The 20013-nt window shown below is 41.5% G+C and overlaps 1 protein-coding gene and 1 long non-coding RNA gene across 3 annotated transcripts; one reads left to right on the top strand and one right to left on the bottom strand.

The window, feature by feature from the left end:
* Positions 1–9226: 9226 nt before the first annotated feature.
* Positions 9227–9593, bottom strand: LOC128789485 (uncharacterized). Its single transcript, XR_008431420.1, has 2 exons — positions 9507–9593; positions 9227–9397 (listed from the first exon to the last, which is right to left on the bottom strand). It is a non-coding gene; the product is annotated as an uncharacterized LOC128789485 (long non-coding RNA).
* A 162-nt stretch (positions 9594–9755) lies between these two features.
* NPY (neuropeptide Y) lies at positions 9756–19770 on the top strand. Of its 2 annotated transcripts, none has more exons than XM_053945503.1 (4): positions 9756–9976; positions 10786–10973; positions 16213–16293; positions 19480–19770. In XM_053945503.1, exons 2-4 carry the CDS (start codon positions 10786–10788, stop codon positions 19502–19504), a joined length of 294 nt encoding a protein of 97 aa, XP_053801478.1. In that variant the 5' UTR covers positions 9756–9976; the 3' UTR covers positions 19505–19770. The 2 variants fall into 2 exon arrangements, with proteins under 2 accessions (XP_053801478.1, XP_053801470.1); XM_053945495.1 differs by lacking the exon at positions 9756–9976 and adding an exon at positions 10436–10594.
* Positions 19771–20013: the final 243 nt, after the last annotated feature.

Below are 20013 nucleotides of genomic sequence, written 5' to 3' on the forward strand. Positions count from 1 at the left end.
TTTGTGTTATCTACAGTTCTCATCAACGACAGATTTATGCTTCCTTCCACGTCTCAAGCAAAAAGTTTAACTGGTGTAGGACTGGATCCCCAGTGAACTTCACTGAAAGCACACTTCCCTGCAGTGACATTCTGGAATGCGAGCACTTGCCAGTTTTAATCCCTTTAATGTGTGTGGTGTTGATCCATGGCATCCTTAATCGACGTTTTTTTGCAGTATATGGTACTGACTGTGTAAGATGTCTTGTAGAAGCCCAAATATAGTGACACCACTAGCTCTATCAGGCAATTTTTAATCTCATCAGAGAAAGATATCAAGTTAGTTTGATGGATCTATTTCCCAAAAAACCCCACTGAGTGGCGATAATTATACTGCCTCCCTCTTATGCCTCATTAATTAGTTCCTGTATCAGCCTTTCCTCTATTTCACCTGAGATTGATGGTAGTCAGTCTGAAAATCTGGAATTACCTGAGTTGTATCATTTATTCCCTCTTAATTTTTGTTTTTAATACTAGTGTTACCTTACTTTTCCTCATCTTCTCAAACTTTCCTGGTATTACAAGATTTATTGAAAAGATCAACACTAATGGTGTGGAGGGGCTTACACATAGACTCCTTTTAGACTCCCATATATTCATTTTGAGACTTTGTGCTATAAATATGTCTAAAATCAGTAGCTCTTATTTGACATCTTCTGATGCACTGTTGGAGTGAAAATTGCTTCATGATTTTCTTATGAAATGAACACATATCTGATCCCTTGCCAAAGATACACCAGTTACTTATTCAACACTTCTGCCTTTTCTGGATTATTCTTGGCAATTTTATAATTTCCAGTCTCACTGTTAGTGTTCCTTTCACTCCCTTTATGTACAAAATGTCTTTCTGACTATTGTCAACCCTCTTTACTACAGATTTGCATTCTTTACTTCACTTAGTAGCTTTCTTGTTTTAAAAGTCCTAGCTTGTAATCTCTATCCAAGTCTACATAATCAGCAACTTTTTTTTTTTTGGATTCTTTTTCCAAATGTGACCTTTATTTTTATAACAAGCAAGATTTTTTTGTGTGGTCTTGAACATCAGTGGTCAGTCACCCATTGACACTTTTATCCCCAGTCATTTGGGCTCGTGAGGGCTGGCAACTTCCTTTAAAAGCAATCCCAATGAAGAAATGAAATATGTGAAATAAAAGCGAAGAAAGTGAAATAAAAAAAAGAGTTCTGTAAAGAGTATAAGCTTACAAGAGGTGTCACCTGTGAGAGGCTGTTCATCAGTGACTGTTCAGACAAGAGTACCCTGTCTTAGGAATGAGAAAGCAGTTTAGCTATATTGAAAAAAGCTGTGCTGTTACCTTGCCTTCATGGCCAGAGAACCGCCCTGGGTCATTGTAGCTGCAAATGCAGATTTCCTGTATGCTTCCAACTATCTGGTTGGGTTTAGGGAGACTTTGTTTGACTTTTACCCACTAATTGCTGATATAACTACTTAAAAAATCTAAAACCTGGGAATATAAACTTAATGATAATATCATCATGGTAATGCAAAAGCAATGTCATATTAATTTTGCACTGCCTGGTAAGTACATTAAAAGCAAATGTGTTATTTCATTACAATGGTGAAGCTACCACAGTTGAACAGCACCACTGAGTGTAAGAAAGCTACAATAGGGACTGGTTTGATCATTGGTTTGACCTTTAAAAGTGGATCATCTGTTAATGTGATTTTGCTTCTGCTCAATAAAAAAATAATTGTCTGGAAACTTCTGAGAAATGTGGAAATTGTTCTCTGAACAATTAAGATCATAAAAAATACCAAACAGGTGTTCAAGCAAATGCCAGAAAATCTTTGCAATTAATTTTGTGACCATGTCACAAATATAACTGGAGAAATTTCAGCTAACTACAAATCTCCATCAAGTCTTCTATGAAAGAAATAAATGAATTGGACAATGCAGCTGAGATTTTGTTTCTTCAGAACAATTGCTTTGTTGGTTCCATTTGAACACAAGTTTATACACGATCACAGGTGTGGCAAGTTCTTATACACTCAGAAACAGAGTACAACTGATTTAAAATATATGATTACAGAAAAATATTGGAGTATTCCTAAGGTATGGGTACCTTAGGAAAATCAGATTTGTGGGTATAGTGGATGTCTTTCCCCCTCCTCAATGAAGTACCTTTTTCTGCACTGATTTCTGTTTATATTCATTTGATACTTTGATCCATGTGTACAAATGATGAGTTTTGTGCCAATGTGCTGGTTGTGAATGATTGCTGACTCTTCAGTATTGAGGTGACAGTCTTCCATTACCAGGAGGCTACAGAATTGTTGGGGACGCTTGTGTAGAGTGCTGGCAGATGAGAGCTTAATTACATCAACTGCTTCAAACATACATGGACAACAAATGGGAAGGAAAAGATCAAACCTGTATAAACAACAGTGCTACCTCTCAGCCAAACCTTTCAGGATTCAAAGGATGGGCACCCTGCGTAGCAAGTCTGTGCTTTGCCAGATGCATTTTGCAGAGCAAAGGCTAAAAGCTGTACCAACATATCCTCCTGTGAAGCTTTGCTTGGAACTTTGGAAAATCTGAGCAGGGTGAACACCTCTCTGCTCTCCTTTCTGTAGACCATGCCTCCAGCTATCTGCAGAGCACTGGTGCTGTACATGTAGCAGGGCTGGCATCGTGCCACCTTTGGCTTCCAGCCTACAGCTGGTCCCTTCATCCAACCCATGCTGATGCTTCCCAAAATTTGGTTCTCATTTGAGCATTACAGCTCGCATTTGTCTTTTCCTGCTTTGGGTGGAGGTTAGCATATTGCTTAAAGGGAGCCAAAAGTATTTCAGTCCATTCCTTCTCTCATGGGAGAATGTAGAAAGAAAGACCTTTCCACAAGATCTTAAACTCAAATATAATCATGGTGATTACAGAGCGGGTAACTCCATGTTTTCTTACACAATCTCTCAGCAGGCAAAAATTAACAGGTGAGACCACAGATAGCCCAGCAGCACCATATTACACCTCAATGTCTTCTATTTGCATAAATAATATCACAGCTAATTTTAATAAAATTATGTATGATCTTTGTATTTTAAGATGACATTGAGAAAGTAGGATCTTCTGCAGGATTCCCAGTTATAACAGACCTCTATCTTAGGTGAATTGCTCTGCAGCCTCCTGTCTTTTTGACTTGATGATAAGTGTCTGAACCAGTCCTTAAACCAAGAGCCTACTTTGTCTTTGGATAACCAAATCTCACCCTGTATTACCCTGAAATTAAACAATCTATCACCCCTCCTCCAGCTTAGATCTGCTTTCAAAAATGCTGCAACTGTGGCACTTAGGGTTTCCTGTGCTGCACGCTATGACAAGCAATAAAGCATTCAACATACACAAAATTATGAAACCATATAGGAGAAAGTGAACTCTCAGCTATGTCAATGTTGCAGGACAGGAAGCAAAAGTAATTCTGTGAATTTGCTAGGAGAAAAGATGGAGTTTTTTGAGTATAATATCCACATTTTGGGCAGATGGATGTTTTTCAGCTCCACTGCCTTGAATGTAGATGAATTTACTTCTTTACACATATCAGTATGTGGTAATATTCTACAAATGAACACACAAAGCAGGCTTTTTCAGAAGGTGTCTTTCTTATATTTGCCTCTCTGATTTACTCCCTGCAGGTAAGAAGTGTGACAGTTCTCTGTGTGTGTGTGATTGGATTCCTCAGTCCTTGGCACAATCTCATCAACCTCTGATATCTCTTATGTTTCAGGCAAGTCTTTGTTGCTTCAGTTTCAGTCAGAGTCACTCAGCACAGTCTTACAGTATAGTCTGTCTGGATTTCTCTCACTTTTCCTCCTATTTCCATCTTTAACACGATTTAAGTCAAGATGTCTATTGAAGCAGAGAATGATTAATTCCAGTAATTCTGTCTGTCTTTAAGTCATGACAACTTTGCCAAGTTCCTCATCTAGTGCACATGAAAAATCACTTTCCCTCAGCATGGAGAATTTTTTTATTTTACTTTAGATTCTTAATTCATTTGCTTTAAATTACTACCTTTTTGCAAGCTGTTCCATACTGACTTTGGTCTCAGTGGTAGATGTGTTGCCAGAGGTAGCATTCAGATCTCCATCCTACTAATCTGTCAGGGGTTTTTGTAGTCCTGAGGGAATGGAAAAGGGAAGAAGGTATAGGAAAACAAATGTCATTACAGTTGCAAATATTTGGTTTGGTTTGGTTTTGTTGCTTATTTGGGTATCATTGTGTTACTGTCAAAACTGTGCACTGCACCATATGTCCCCAGGACAATTGCTCATGCCCCTCTGACCTTGTTGCAGCATTTCATAAATCTCTTTGGCTGTGTTTTCTGGAAAAAAAAAAAAACCAACAACTTTCATTATGAGATTCCACCAGGCTTTATTTTTCTGATTTCCAGTCATATGTTGCTGTGATTGTGAGTCAAACGCTTGCAGGGCTTTTGCTGTGAAGCTATGAAAAACATTGCTTTAAATAACAAAGAATTTATTTGTTTTATGTCTTGGGTCTGCAGCTCACAGTCAGGTAGTTCTACAGGAGCCACTTGTGCATCACCAGCAGAAGTTCAAGCCCAGGAAAGCTGCTTTTCCCTTCCCTTTCCTGCTGGAGGACAGGAGGTGTCCCACAGACAGGTCAGTGGCTCAGTGTGGTAGCTCGGTGCCTGTGGTGTCACATCACCATGGCATGTGAAGGCACTCCCTGCCTCAGTGTGTGAATCACAGGCACAGAGTGGTTTGGGTTGGAAGGGGCCTTAAAGATCATCTAGTTCCACCCCTCTGCCATGGGCAGGGACACCTTGTACTAGTTGGTCCAGTTGCTCAGGGCCTGATCCAAGTGGGCCTTGAACACTTCCAGGGATGGGGGATCTGCAACTTCTCTTGATAATCTATGCCAGTGCCTCACCACCTTCAGAGTGAAGAATTTCTTCACAATATCTAATATAAACCTATCCTCTTGCACTTTAAAACCATTAAGCCCTCGTCCTGTCACCCACCTCCCTGGGATCAGTGTTGGGCTCTCCTGGTGCTGCATCAAAGGTGACATAGGGGCACAGGTAGTCACCCCAGAGTGGTAGATGGTGCCAGCTGATGATTTCATTCCTGGCCTGGAATGCACAGCAGGAATGCTGTGGAACTGCTGCAGGACACTGCTGATCCTCATAGTTTGCTCTGAGATACAAAACCCCAACTGCTGGTTAGGATGTTCCTAAACCAGTTTTATAGAAGTTGGGAAAAATTTACTGGGGAAATAACATGACATACTCTTCCTGTTCTGACAGTTCCAGAAATCAGCTTTTATATCTCATTGAGGGAAGGATAGATGCACTGTTGGTTTGATCCAATAAGTTCTTAATTTCTTTTATATTTTCATGTTGTTTTACTTAACCAGGCCCTACTTTCTGGTGCAGTATTACAAATCTGCTTAATGCTTGCTGGACTTGCAAGGATGGCTCTTGAAAGAAATACTACTGCTGAGCAGACAGGAAGGGAGGTTGCTTTAGGATTAGGGGGTTTTCTGTTCAACTCTGACTGGTAGGTACAGGCAGAGGTGAATAAAACTCCTGAAAAGGGCACATAGAATTTGAAAAGATGGTTACTGGTGTGATGTATAAAAAGCACAATGAGAAGTTTTTCTGAAAATATTGCTAAGAAGATTGAAATCAGCAACACTGTAAGGTTTGTGAGAGCCTAATTTTGTGAGATTAACAGCCGCATTTCCTGTCCAAATAGGTTCCGATAAATTCATGTGACTGCTGAATAATTATGCACTGCTTATCTGACTGAACTTCCAGTCCTGAAGTTTCAGCTTTTCTGGAAGGTTTGCTCAGCTATGGAAGCCTTTAGTGAGACATTTTAACTGCAAGAGCACAGGCAACATCAGCTGATAAAATCTGACATTACCATGTCTCTAGTACCACATAAATCTTTTCTTCCTGGGGCTCCAGTTTTTAACACTTTCTCCCTAGTAGGAGATTGATCTTGTTCCCATATATGAAGCAGGGACTATTAATGAGGTACTATGGAATGGTAGTTTAGGATCACTGATGTACAAGGCCTTACTTTGTCACAGTGAGAAAATGACATTATGCATATTTGTAATAATGAAGAACAGCTTTAGTTCCATGCCTGCTACAGAAAACATGTGATAAATAATGTTCTGTCCAAAGTTAAGCACACTGAATTTTGTATTAATTGAGGCAAATATCATGCCCCTGTGTAGTGCAATAGAAGATATTACCATTAATAAATTACTTGAATTTTCTTTCACATTTATGCCACTTGCAGAACTACATTATCTTTTAATATTTGGCTGTCTTGGAAGTCTTTCTGTTCTTAGTATAGTCTGAAATTTGTACAATAAATTGCTGTCTATTGAATCTTCAAGTGTCATGACATTAAAATGTAGGCAAAATTTAACTGTCATTTTTGTTTTCATTTTATCCCATCAGTTCTGTATCTGGCATTGATACCTGCTCAGAGCTTTGAAGCACCCATTTCCCATGTAGTTAAATAGCTCTTTATTCATTAGCTAGGGTGTTAACTAGGAGATGCACATCTGCAAGCCCATATGTGGCAAAGAGAAAATGTGGATATCTAAGTGCTGCTACACATGAGCTATGCCCGAGTCTTTCTGCTCTCTCTCTCAGGCTACATTCTTTAATTCCATTTGGTTCTTCCTGTCTTCCTCCACCAGCTTTTCTAAGTCTTACTCATTTATTTCCAAATACCTTTGCCACCTTCCCGTTCACCTTTATGGCCCATCTTAAAGCTGCTTGTGGAAAGTGCAGCTCTGCCACTTGTCAGAACACAAATGTCTGCCTGCTTCATGCAAGGACAGCAGCACTGGGCAAGTATCCAGGCTGAGGAATCATCAAGAGGTAAAGTCAAAAGAGCAGGAGACCATGAATCAGGAAACCAGCTGTAAAACACTCATTAAGATCACTGAGACCCAGGGACATTTGGTCCCCCTGGTATTCCAGAGCCTATATACATCTGTAACTTTAGGTATAGGGTTTATTTCATTAATATAAAAGTGTTGTATTTTTTGCATTAAGATTATACTGATGATTTTGTTATCTAAAGTATGCTTTATCTATTATTTAAAGTTAATATATGTATTAGAGTAGAAAGTGGATGACCCTGCATGGATTTGCAATGTTTCAAAACAGAAGAGAGGAATTTTTGGAAACGGGATGTTGTAGGATGGCTCCAAACATAAATGTTTCAAATTCAAGAAAGATATGAGGTGTGTACTTTTCTTAAATGATGAAAAAGGGCATAGGCACATATCTGGAGCTGAACAGTGGCTCAATACCGTTACAGAAATAGGCACTGTGGAAAGCAGGGTATTCAAAATTGTGGGTTCAGTGTTCTGGACTTCCTACATTAAATGCTGAAACTGTATGGAAAGAAGTGTTCTCCTGGAGGTGCCTTGGGGCTGGCAAAGTTTAACATATCCTAAGCCTTTAGGCCACTCAGGATCCAAATTCAGCACAAGCTGGGAGGTGCTACTTCATCCAATGGGAAAACACAACAAATGTGTTGATGTGGTCACAGTGCTCCAGGGAAAAAAAATTTCTCCCCAGATCCTGCTGAACAGCTTGCAGTTACAGGAGCTGCTGTCTTGAATGGGAGGCAAAATTGATTCCTTCTCTTGCATTAGAGAGAGAGAGTTTTCCTCACAGTGTGCTGTGAAGCAAACTGACTGTTAGTGTGGCCTGTGAGTTGTTTTTTTGAGGTAACTGCTGATCCAGACGCAGAATTTTGTAGAAGGACTTAGCAAGTGTGATTCCTTAATAATTTCCTGTAAGAGAGAAGCTTAGTCCTTGTACCTCTTCATTAGGAAAAGAGAAAGGATTTATCCAGGGGTCCTGGAGATGCCGACTGCCTGGGTGGTGGTCTGTGCCAAGATGTGCCAATGTGACATAATGCTGCACCAGGGAATACAGACACACATACCCAGGAATGTGGTGATGGAGGAATGTCATTGCTCCTTGTAGTCCAAGTAAGGGTGCAGACACCAGATTTCATGCTTATCTTGCTCTGCTGCTAGTCTGTTGGCTTTTTCCTCTCTGGACTGCCTTGAAGACTGATAGTGTGGACAGAGTGGTGTGAGTGGGAGAGAAACAACCTCAGTTATAAGTGGTGAAAGAGTTTAATGGTGACAGAGTCACCTCCAGTTCTGTGAACTGGTGGGAGACGGTTGTGCAAGAATCATGCAGAAGCTGGTGAGAGCTGTGACTGTGGCACACCTTCCCAGATGCTTCAGTCTCCAGTGCTGTCACCGCTTGTCCCCCACACCCCATAAAACCTGATAAACTGGATCAATACAAGCTTTGGTTTAGGCATCTTATTGGATTCAGCATAGCAAAGGAAAAATATGGAGCCAGAGCACAGCTGCTCTTCAGAGCATTTGCAGTATCACAGGCATCTGGCTGTCACATCAGCTGCATCTGTTGAGCTGACGTGAGGACAACGTGAGCACTGAATGTACAGGAGTGTGCTGGTGGGAGGACAGAGAGCGTGGGGATGCAGTGAGGCCACTTTGTAAGATGTGATGTCACCCTGTGCACACATCTGCAGAAATTAGGATCTAGAGCTGCTGGCTGTAGCACGGAAGATTATTCACACACATTAAAATTCTTCACTCAGTGTGTGATGTAAGGCATCCTGTAGTCTTGCTGTTAGGTCTGTGGCCAGTGCACTGTGGAGTCATGAAGATTTCAAAATATCTCTTGACATCAAGCTTTCTGAAATTTTCTTTGCTTTCATGGATGGAAATGGGCACAGCCTCATGAGCTTAGCTACACAGCACAAAAGCCATTTATTTGTTAGTTTTTTGTTTTGGTTTTTTTTTTTTTTTTCCTTAGATAATGTTGAGATTCTGTTTCTGGAGTGATGAAAACAATTCCTGGCTTTGCTTTTGCAAACTGAATATCGTTTTTCAGAATCTGCTGTATTATTATTAAACCAATAACTGCATATGACACTAACTACGAAAATTAGTAACAGTAGTATTTAAATGATATAGTTTTAGAATATGTCTTGAAGCCTTTTGTCAGTATATCAAATGTTCTTACTCGGGTGTTTGCTATTTTGCCTTCAAATTAAAGTAAAAGTAAGATATGATGAGAGTCATGATTTGTCATTCCAACTGGAATTAGTCAAGATGCTAATCGAATTATCTGTTTCTAAAGAATTAACCTTATTTTACTAATATGTAAGGCTACTTTCCAAGTCTACCAAATGCTTTGACAAATTCTGAAGGTTTGTTTGAAGGGGATTCATCTTATCCAACTTCAGCCACTCTGGTAGTCAGGTGTCTAGCCTAGCCTAGTCACCCAGGCTGTTCCTGTCATCAGTGGAGAAGGGTGTGTTACCAGAGGATTCCCACTCTGTTTATCTCAGACCTCTTTTGTATGAGGGCTTATATCACTGTCAGGGTGTCCATCTCTCCCCACCGACTCAGATCTGGAGAAGTTTCAGGAGACATGTAAGTCTGACACCTTAGCTGAATCAGTAGTTCCATGTTGCTAGGACAAGCTCCATGTCCCAGATTCAGCAGTGGTTCCCCTGGGTCAGGACAGCTACTAGAAAGGCTATTGTGATCCCATGGCATTGGTGAGTTGTTTTCTGTGACATGTGTCTCAGGCACAGAAATGAAACCGAATAAAGCCACTTTAGAACAGGTACTCAGAAGGTGGCCCAGAATAGGAGGGCAGAGTAGGTGTAGAGGGAGGTAGAGTTGCAGCTCTGCTGCCAGTCCCCTAGGAAGCTAAGCCTTAAGATTTGTTGTGGATGCCTTGAAAGTGCTCAAAACCACGCTGGATTGGTCTCTGAACAATTTGGTTTAGTGGAAGGTGTCACAGTCTATGACACTGTGGTTTGGAACTATCTGGTCTTTAAGGTCTCTTCCAACACAAACCACTGTGTGAGTCTCTGATTTACCCATTTACTGGGTATGATGTCTGAGCCTATGGCACTGATTTGATACTTCTGGTTGTCCCAAACCGTCCCACTTTCTTGGCTTTATGTCCAGCAGCACCACTACTACAAAGCCCAAGCCTGGGGCCCCTCCGGTGCCATAGGTGCGGGGCCAGCTCTTTCCCCAGAGCGCCCTTTCCCCGGGGAACTCGGGCGCTGGCAGCACGGCGACTCCACAGCTGCAGACATCCAGGCGCTCACGGCCGCTCCGGGACACTCGGGGAAGGATGCCGATCCCGAGAACACATTTCGTGGGCAGCCCGTGGGTGGGCTTCCCGGGGCGGCGGGGGCGGTGCGGGGGCTGCGCGGGGCTCGGCACCTCCCGCTCCCTCGGTGCCGCCCGGCCCCGCCCGGCCGCGGCCGCCGTGCCCCTCCCGGTGCAGGGGCAGGCGGAGCGGGGCGGGGGGGACCGGGGCCGGCGAGGCGTGATCGCCCGAGGCCCCTCCTGCCTGCCGGGGAAGCCTTAAAACACCCCGGCGAGGCGCGGAGCCCCGCACTCGGGAGCCCCGACGCACGGGCAGACGCGCCTCGCCTCGCCGAGAGCCGCTCCGCTGCAGCCGCCGCCGTGAGTGCCGCGACGGGGCGGGCACGGGAGCGGGATGGGCATGGGGATGGCAATGGGAATGGGGATAGCGATGGGGACGGGGACGCGGGGCTGTCCGGGCCGGTCAGGGGCTGCGCTGGGGCGGCCGCGCTGCTCCCGCCGTCGGGGCAGGTCCTGACGGCAGCTCTCGTCCATCCCGCCCCGCCGTGCAGATGCAGGGCACCGTGAGGCTGTGGGTGTCGGTGCTGACTTTCGCCCTGTCGCTGCTGGTCTGCCTGGGGACGCTGGCAGAGGCGTACCCCTCCAAACCGGACAGCCCCGGCGAGGACGCCCCCGCAGAGGACATGGCCAGATACTACTCGGCGCTGAGGCACTACATCAACCTCATCACCAGGCAGAGGTAGGCAGAGCGGGACGGCAGACATCTCCCTTCCCGCTCCCCGGACTGATTCTTTCCTTGGCGAGGCTCAGGGGAGGAAGGTGGGGTGCCCCCTCACACTGGGTGTCTCTCGTTGTTTTCCCCAAGGACACAGAGAAAGACGCGGTGCACATATTCCTTTTAGAGAGCAATGCCCGTGAAACCCTGAGTTGCCGATGGGTCCGGAGCTGATTTTCCACCACCCAAGTTGGCAGAAGGGGCAGGGGTGTCAATCCTGCCTCTGCTCTCTCAGCCTCTTCTAGCTCTGGTACAGACGAGCTGGCAGGCAGGAGCATGAACAGGGCAGTGTGCACAGGGAGAGCCCCCCAGAAGGGAAAGATAATCTGGGAGCTGGAGAGAGCTAGACAGGGCACTAGGAGCAGTTTCCCACTTCTGTTGCTGCCATTGACTCCATTGAAGATTTTGGTAAGAAAAAGTGCCCATTGTGGAGATGTAGTAGTCCAGATGTTTTGTGGTTTGTAGGCTACTTCATGCAGCTATGAGTGTCAAAAAACCCCTAGTCCTAACAAAAACCTCTCTCAAGATCAAGAACTCAAGCCCAAAGAGTGCGAACCCAAGCCTCCCTGGCTTTAAACTGGCTTTCTGGGTTGACTGTGCTTGTTAAAGTATGGGTCAAGGCTCAGTCTGAAAAAAAAAAGGGCAAGTTATTATAAAAAACCATCTTCTTTGATAAAAAATCGTCTGTCTAGTTAGGCTGTGTGATTGATAGACGTTTGCCCTGAGGTCACGAAATAGTGTGCGACACAGAAGAACTTTGACATATTTATCTATTGTTTAATATCAAGACCAGATTAGACCAAATTAGGCTTTCATTTGTCCCTCTAGAAGTCTGAAGAATTAAATTAGAAGGGTGGCTATCATGCAACTGAGAGCTTTCCCAGAAAGCCCCTAACGTTTTCTGCCACTGCCCTAAGAGCATAAGATGGATGAAGAGGCTGATAGAAATACAGTTCTTTGGTTCTGAACTTTTAAAGTAATATTCACAACTGGTTCACATGTGAGGCATGCTTCCGTGTCTGCAGTCTGCACTCAAATAACCTTTTGTCCAGATTACCGTTAAAATAATCCAATCCTCAAATTCTGCCTCTGCTGCCATTTTCTCTTGCATGCAATGGGATGTCCAGGCTGGTGTCTCATCCCTTCTTTTCTTTCTTTCTTTCATCTCCTTTTTCAAAGGTGGCTTCTGTCCAAAGCCAAGTCATATTTAAAACCAAAAAATCCCAAATCCAGATGACCCCCCCAATCTCTGTCTAGCCTTCACTTCTGGTGTGTGCTCTGTGTGCTTGCTTTAATATTGACTGTGTAGCTTTTATCCTGATTTTATGAATTGTAAGTACACAACTCAGAGACAGAAACCAGTTTCATTCTTTTGTGCGGACTTAGGGTCTCAAATGAACTGAAATAGTTATTGTTTCTGATGGATAAAATTTAAATTTTGTTCTTTAGATTTTCCTCATATTTCCTACCCACCCTTGTATTTAAAGGAGCAGAGTTGACTTGGAAGTACAAGAAATTTGGCAGAAAAAAGCACTACAACAGCAACTTTGTGATACACATTGAAAAGTTGACTGCACATGTTAACTAAACCAAAAAGGTGTAATGTTTTTCCACTGTGGTGAATTAACAGTCCAGAAATAAAGCCATTGCCACCTCCATTTGGAAAACTTAACTGCACTGCTGGAGGTTTCTTGTTTTGGCAGTGACACAGTCACTTGCAAAATGAATCAATAACTTCTGAAGCATTTTGGACCGGTCTAAGGATGATTGGTCTATTTCAGCAGATGTGCTCAAAGTTTTCTCTCTTCTTACAGATTTTTAAAAAATCAGTTTCTTATCTCTGCTTTTTGTGCATGGTACTGCTTGGGAGCCCTGTGACAGGGGGAAGATGAGGTCCAGGGGCTCACCTCCTTCTGTGGGTGGGTGAGCAAGTCCCGACCTAGTGCCTGTAGCTGGTGAGGTAGAAGCAATAAAAACATGTTGGCAAAGGAGGAGATGAGGAGATTGATGGGTTTTTTTTTCTTCAGGTTCATCTGCACTGCCTTGTTTGATGGTTTCATGATTATGAATACCACCCCCCCACACACACCAATACCCCCTGCTCCTGGCTCATCTTTCTGCCTTCTGCTTCTAGCCTGACTCAAACATTTGAGTGCCATTCCCCTCGGAGCTATGGTGACCCACAGAATCTTCACCTGAGCTCAATGAGCTTCTTCCTTCTAGACCACCCTTCTATTCTCGTATTTAGACCTTCTCCATCTGGCTGTTTGCTCCCTCTCTCCTTTGAAATTCATCTTCAAATCCATCTCAGCTTTAGACACTAGTGCCTGTCAGCTTTAATACCCCTGTGAGATTACCTGAGGTAAATAGGTGCTTGTATGGTGCAGATCATGAGAGCAGTTTCAGGCTTCTTGATTCTGATGAGATCCCTTGTTCCTTATGTGCCAGCTATTTATAACCTAAAAGAGAGCCCAGCACAGATGCAGACTCCTGCTCTATAGATGTCTGCGTGTCTTTGGATTAGTTCCACCTTCATTTCCTGAGTTGTCCTGTGGTCCTTGCCTCATATCTCTCTACCACACTGTTCAGGAGGCTTTTATCAGAGTCTATCTTTACTCATCCTCCTGCTACTTGCTGCTACCTGTGCTCCCTCTTGCTAACAAACTATCTTCTTTCCTTGTCACTTGCAGCTTCTCCATGAGTCTGTGGCTCTTCTGTGCTGTAGCAAAGCTGCTGGAAATGGCTCGAGCTCTAGGCAGAGCAGAGAGTATATTAAAGTGTGTATGACTTGGACAGTGCTGCTGCTCCTGCTTCATGTCAACGCCCTTTAATGGACATCGGAGCAGATCTTTCTTTGCTTTGGTTTCTTGACAATTTTCTGAATCAGATTCATCAATTTTCTGAATTGGACATTGATGGGATTTGAATCCTAGAGCCAAAGTTTCCATAGGAAGCTCTGAGATTTTGCTGAGCCTGACATACTGTGTCCTTATTCAGACTAAGTATGTTTACTCCTTAAATCTCTTTGACGTCAGCTGGACCTGTGGCTTATCAGCATGCCCCAAACTAGGCCTTGATGTCTCAAATGGAGTATAAAAACTGACCAGGTGTTTTCACCTGGCTTGGAATAATGATTTTTAAGTCTTTTAAAACAGCCATGATTTTTGATAAATGTGTATCTCAGAGCAAGGAGCAAAGCATGAAGCAGCTGGAGCAAGGGACGTCTCCAGGCATTTGCATCAGGAAAAAGAGATTGACCCTGTCTGTTACCCTTATTTAGTAAGTCAGTAGCAAGGATGCTTCCCAGGGGCAAAATGACAGGGTATACAGGAGACTGATGAAGCAAGACTGTCTTTGCACAGCCCAGTTGGTTGCAGTCAGCGAACACCTTGTGTGCAGCTTTGCTGTGTGAGGGCATGGTGGGTCCATCCAGCACAGGTAGTGGCATGGAGTGGCCAAGATGCTGAAGGAACTCATGTAAAATATAGAACTCCCCAATAGAGTGGTCCTGATTATTTGAGTGAATCTCTGCACTCTGCGTTGTTGCTACCTATTTCTTATTCAGGCAAAACTTCCTGACAGATTAGTGTGAGTTTTGTCCAAGTGTGAGGTGCTAGAGCAAGTTTTGATTTGTTAAATCAGTTTCTTTAACATAACAGAAAATTAGCTTCCTCCTCAGTTGAAGTCCAGGTCACATCCATATTAATCGGGGCAGGGAACTAGGAAGAAAGAAATCCCTTGGAGGTGATGGACTGCAAGGTATTTGATTCAGCATCGTGCCTGATTGCAGTATTGTAATAGCATTTTACTGTGTCTGGCTGGTTCTTTTCGAATACCTGCTTTCAGTCAGCTCAGATTAAGAAATTTAATTTCTGGAACTGATGCTTTGTCTTTCTGGAGCATAGGTGATGTACTAAAACGATTAAAGCAATGTAAAAACACAAAGAAGGTTGAAGAAAAGTATTGAAAAGTGAAATATGTTTCCCCATTTAAGTTCAATCGATGCACTCAGCAGTTAAAACTGTTAGTTTTTTAAATGTAGTTTGGGTTGGTGTGGTTTTTTTTTTTGTTTTGTTTGTTTTTTTTTTTTTTTGTTTTGTTTTGTTTTGTTTTGTTTTGTTTTGTTTTTCTAAACTAAACCCCTAGAATCACTGGGGTCACTGGAGAAACATCATGATAGTAATGGATAAAATGTAAGTCTTAACTACACCTTTGTAATGTAAGTAAACTACACGTAAAATAAATGTAAGTTAACTACACCTTTGATTTTTCTGAAATCAGAATTTCACTCAAGCAGCATTCACAAAAGCTCTTAATGTACTTTGTGATTCAGAATGAAGCTGCACACACAAGTTAAACTGTGATCTTAATTCTTTCCAACCAAGGGAGCACTTGCTTATAGGTATCAGTCTTAGGCTAATGAATCCTTGTAGTGATGTAAGCAGGCTGCTCATTGCCACTTCTGTTTTCCCAGGAAAAGAGATCAAATTCCTTCCCAAGTAATGGAAATTGCAGTACTTTTAACTGTTAAGTGATGTACAGTATTCAGGTTTAGAAAAGAAAAAGGCAAATAGAAAGCCAGCTGCTGTGTAAATAAAGGACAAAAGTAGCTCCTGATATCCCATCTAGTTGAAGAACTCTGAAAGAGCAAGTTTTCATTCTCATAGCCACATAGTTAAAGACGATTACCTTGGGATAGTTCAGTGTTTGCAAACTAATGTGCTATGTATTGGGCAGCCCCAAATGTGCTGGCTATCTTAAAAAATCTTGCAAAATTTCTGATGAAGGATAAGTATAATCTAAACCAATGAGAAAGTTCATGTGATGATGTAATTGGGATTGCAGGCAAGAATGACATGGAAGTCACATCATGCACAGCTTCTTCCCTCTTCCTCCATGCTCTCATCAGTAAGGTGCAAGGTCCTAGAATATCCAGGAGCAGCCATCAAATTGAGAAATATTCAGAGTTTCTCAATATAATAATGTAAAATAATTATGGAAAAAATGTAGAAAAATATGGAAATAAAACAAGAATTAACATTTACTCACATGGCTAAGCCAAAATAAATTGCTGGAAAGTGTTATTTATGTCTGCTCAATTTTTTTTCCTGAGAAGAAAGAAATCAATAATGGTTCTGTGCTCCGTCTTCATTTGTAAAAAGTGACATATACAAAAATATAACTTTTCAAAATTTTTCCTCAGATATGGAAAGAGATCAAGCCCAGATACACTGATCTCAGACCTCTTGTTGAGGGAAAGCACAGAAAACATTCCTAGATCCAGGTATGTATGAAGGATTTGGATTTAACAGTCTCATTTGTTATCATAAATATGATTCACAGGGAGAAAAGGTACCATCAAAAGCTGGTTAATCATGTCCTTAAAAAACCAAACCTTTAATTCCTTTTTTTTTCCAAGAGATAGCACCATCTATGAATGCAAGAACTGCCTTACCAGTTATGTAAGTGTATGATATAGTATGATATAGTCCTCATAAACTTCTGATAAACTCCTCATTTGCTAATTTTGGGAGCAGGCTACACCTGTTATTCAGAGAAAGGGAAGCACTCCCACGATGCTTACCTCATTCTGGGCATTTTCACATAGAATTGTATGCTGATGTGTGATGATGATTCCTTACATATTAGAGCTCCAAAGATGACATATTGCTACTCATTTGCTCCTTACACAAGTTTAAATTTTTGCTCTAAGGATGTATAAGTGCTAAATATGCACCTATATTAACTCAAACACAAATGCACAGCGTTGACTTTTCTTTATAATACAGTACTTCACATTGGTTTTGTATCTAATGTTTTACAAAGGGAAAAAAGGCCTTTAGATTTCCAACTGCACTTGACTAAAGTAACAATGGTGTTTCAAATAGCACTGGGGTTTCAAATGTACATAATGTATTTATCTAGTTAGGTAATGACAATTTAGCCATAGTGTAAGATACTGTAGTAGTGACTGCAATTTGCACAGCTGAAAATTAAGTACATTGAAAAGGTAAGATGCAAGAGTAGTTTTGGCTCATGAAGGAAAACACTGGTTTTACTCACAATCCAGCATGAATGAGCTCAGTTTAAGCCTTTACTGATTGTCTGAAGTTTGCTGACAATACTTCTACTGCATAAATAAATGTTTTATGCAGTTGTCTTCTCAGGAGTCTTCAAACAAGTGCTCTGCAAAGGCTCAACTAGACTAGTTGAGTACTTAAACATAATAGCCTGTAGCATTGAATTTAAGGCATGATCATGACACTGAAAGGTGACCCCAAATTCCTACTTGCCATCCAGGGAGGTTGCCCGTGAGACCTGCAGTTCTATGCGTAGGGAGAGTGTTGTGTGATGGTTTGATGACTAACCACAGCTGTGGGGATGCAATTTTCTCTGCAGATGCTTATCTGAAAAACTGCATGGAGTGCAGTGAAATGTATTAGACTATTTTGTGTTTGGTAATGGCAAGGGAGAGCCCTCACATAATGGGAAATTTCCACTGTCTTGAATTTGAGGCAACACACATACTCTCATCATACTCTCTAATATAGCTCCCTAATAGTCTAATACTCTCTGTAATTTTCACCCCTTTATCACAAAACTTTATGATTATTATTATTGTTTCAATAGTGCTATTTATAACACACCAGGGAGCAAAAATTCATGAGCAAAATAACCAACTAGTCTGCAGTTAAGATCAAGAACTGATGAGAAGCAGATTTTTATTTCATACCCCCTGTAACAGCACTTTAAACTGAGTATGGTATTTTTCACTCATTGCTGACAGTTATGGGAGTACTGGGAACAATGATGCCTAGTTTCCTATGGATATGTTTTCTAGGATAAAACTCTGTATGGATTCTGAAGCCCACTCCAACTTTTTCCTCCATGTGAGGACACAATTAAATTTTCTTTCTATCCAGTCCTGTGTTTCATGGCACATCAGGAGCCAAATCTCTCTAAAATCGGTGTACCTCTCCTTGACTTGGTTGAAATTGTCCAAAGGGTGTGAAAGCTGGGGAGGAAGTGAGAAGAGGCATGCAGGGTAAGACAGCTGGACACACAGCACGGCTGCCTAAGCCTTCTTCCTGGGGGAAGTGAGGCTGAATGAGTGAAAGGCAGGCTGCTATTATTCCAAACTTAAATAAAGTAAATGTTTTAGAAATTGTTACACAAAAAGCTAGTTATGGAGCAAATGTAATTTGCATTCAGTGAATCAGTGACAGAGAGAGATACCTCTTGAGTTTGTGGGAACAGAACTTTGTAACTAAACATTGAGATAATGATAAATAACTTAATTGTATTCAGCTTGACAGGCTTCGTTTGACATTTCACTTTTGCTGACTAAAATACACCCCAAAGGATGTTGTAGTCTGGGTGTATGTCTGACCATATGAAGAAAGTTTAGAGAGATTCTTTTAGAAACTAATTGCAAAATAGGAAGTTAAAGATTAAAAAAAAAAAAGGAGGTGCCTTGACCTGAGTACTAGTAAGTTCTTATGACAGAAATGTGTGATATGGCATGTTTCTGATTTTGTCTGTCTTGTGGATTGATGAGAAAATGTTTAATACTCAGTAACAGGCTGTATATCTCCTGATGCTGCCTCTTTAAAAATTAGATATCTAGTATGAAGTACTCATCTAGGTTGCCTCTGCAGTTGGTCAAAGAGATGGGTAACTCCAGAATGAGCTTTCCTGCCTAAAATGGGCATGGTCTCAGTTGCCCTCTAAGGTGCCTGTGTCTCTCCAGTGACTGTGGAGGCAGATTAGATATTTAATCGAGATTTGATGTGCTACTTTTAGATGGGAAAAATTATGGTAAATGTATTTCTCCTGGTCTTTTTCCATGTTCTCCTACTTGTTATCTTTCCTCCTGTGTAGACAAAATATCTGTTTACAAGCAGAGGATTTCTGGATAAAATCCTGTCTTCAGCACCCCTTTAAATACATTTCAAATGCTTGATATTGTGCAGTGGAATACCATTTATTTTAGGATGGTGTCTTTAAACTTGGGTTTTGTTTAAAGGTGCTTACAGCATGATGTGATTTGGTTTGGTTCAGTGAGTTCTCTTTGGAAGATGTTTACTCCTGAGTTAGTGTGAAAAATATGTCTTTAAGAAATTTGTATCTCAACCTATCATAGTTTTCTAGCTTAATTTCACTAAGTGCTATTTAATGGTGTAAGGCAGCTTTGTAGCTAGTCTCAGCCATGTAAAGCATGGTACCAGGGTAGCAGGATGTACAGGCAAGTTCTGGTACCAAATTTACAATCAAGTACAGATTTTTGGCAATTCATAATGCATCTGTTTTTGCTGGAGTCACATATACAATCTTCAACTGCAAATATGCATATATATTTCTCATCACTGCTATTAATGAATGTTTTAGGCAGTTTTAACATTGGATTTTTTCAGAGGGGGCTTTCATATGTTTTTAATGTGGATTTTTTTATTCATAATATGTGTTGCAGGTTTGAAGACCCTTCGATGTGGTGATGGGATTTTCAGCACACCTTCAAAACTTTTCCTAGTTTTCAGTTCATACTCCACACCTCTGAAGCAAATCATAGTGTCATCCCCAGTGCATGCAGCCATTGTACTGAATTCTGTAGAGTTTCTCTCCTTCATCATATTTGTATATATCTTTATTTAAATAAATTATTTGTGCATTCCAAAACATAACATACTAAATGAAAACAAACAACCATGTCATTGGTATAACAAAGCATTGTTTTAAACTATTAAAACTGAATTATAACTTCCCTGTAGTGTGGACAACAATGGTGTCACAGTTATTACAGTAATTACTGTGCAAAGTAAGATAAAGACATCATTTATTGTGGCCTCAGACTGGGCTCAAAACTGTTTAAAATAATTTATCACAGACTTCATAACTTGGGAAAACAGTGTTCTGAAAGGCAATCTTTTCAGAATGGCCATTCTTAGAACTTTAGTCCTTACATTGACAAATGTAATAAAATTAAAGGCATTTTTTAAATGAAAAG

The sequence above is a fragment of the Vidua chalybeata genome, chromosome 1 (genome assembly GCF_026979565.1).
Source record: "Vidua chalybeata isolate OUT-0048 chromosome 1, bVidCha1 merged haplotype, whole genome shotgun sequence".
In the NCBI taxonomy this organism is placed as follows: Eukaryota; Metazoa; Chordata; class Aves; order Passeriformes; family Viduidae; genus Vidua; species Vidua chalybeata.

Coding starts and splice junctions, on each gene's coding strand:
- NPY (XM_053945503.1), top strand. CDS start 10,786: ATGCAGGGCACCGTGAGGCTGTGGGTGTCGGTGCTGACTTTCGCCCTG. Junction 10,974..16,212: donor AACCTCATCACCAGGCAGAG/GTAGGCAGAGCG, acceptor ATTTTTCCTCAG/ATATGGAAAGAGATCAAGCC. Junction 16,294..19,479: donor GAAAACATTCCTAGATCCAG/GTATGTATGAAG, acceptor TATGTGTTGCAG/GTTTGAAGACCCTTCGATGT.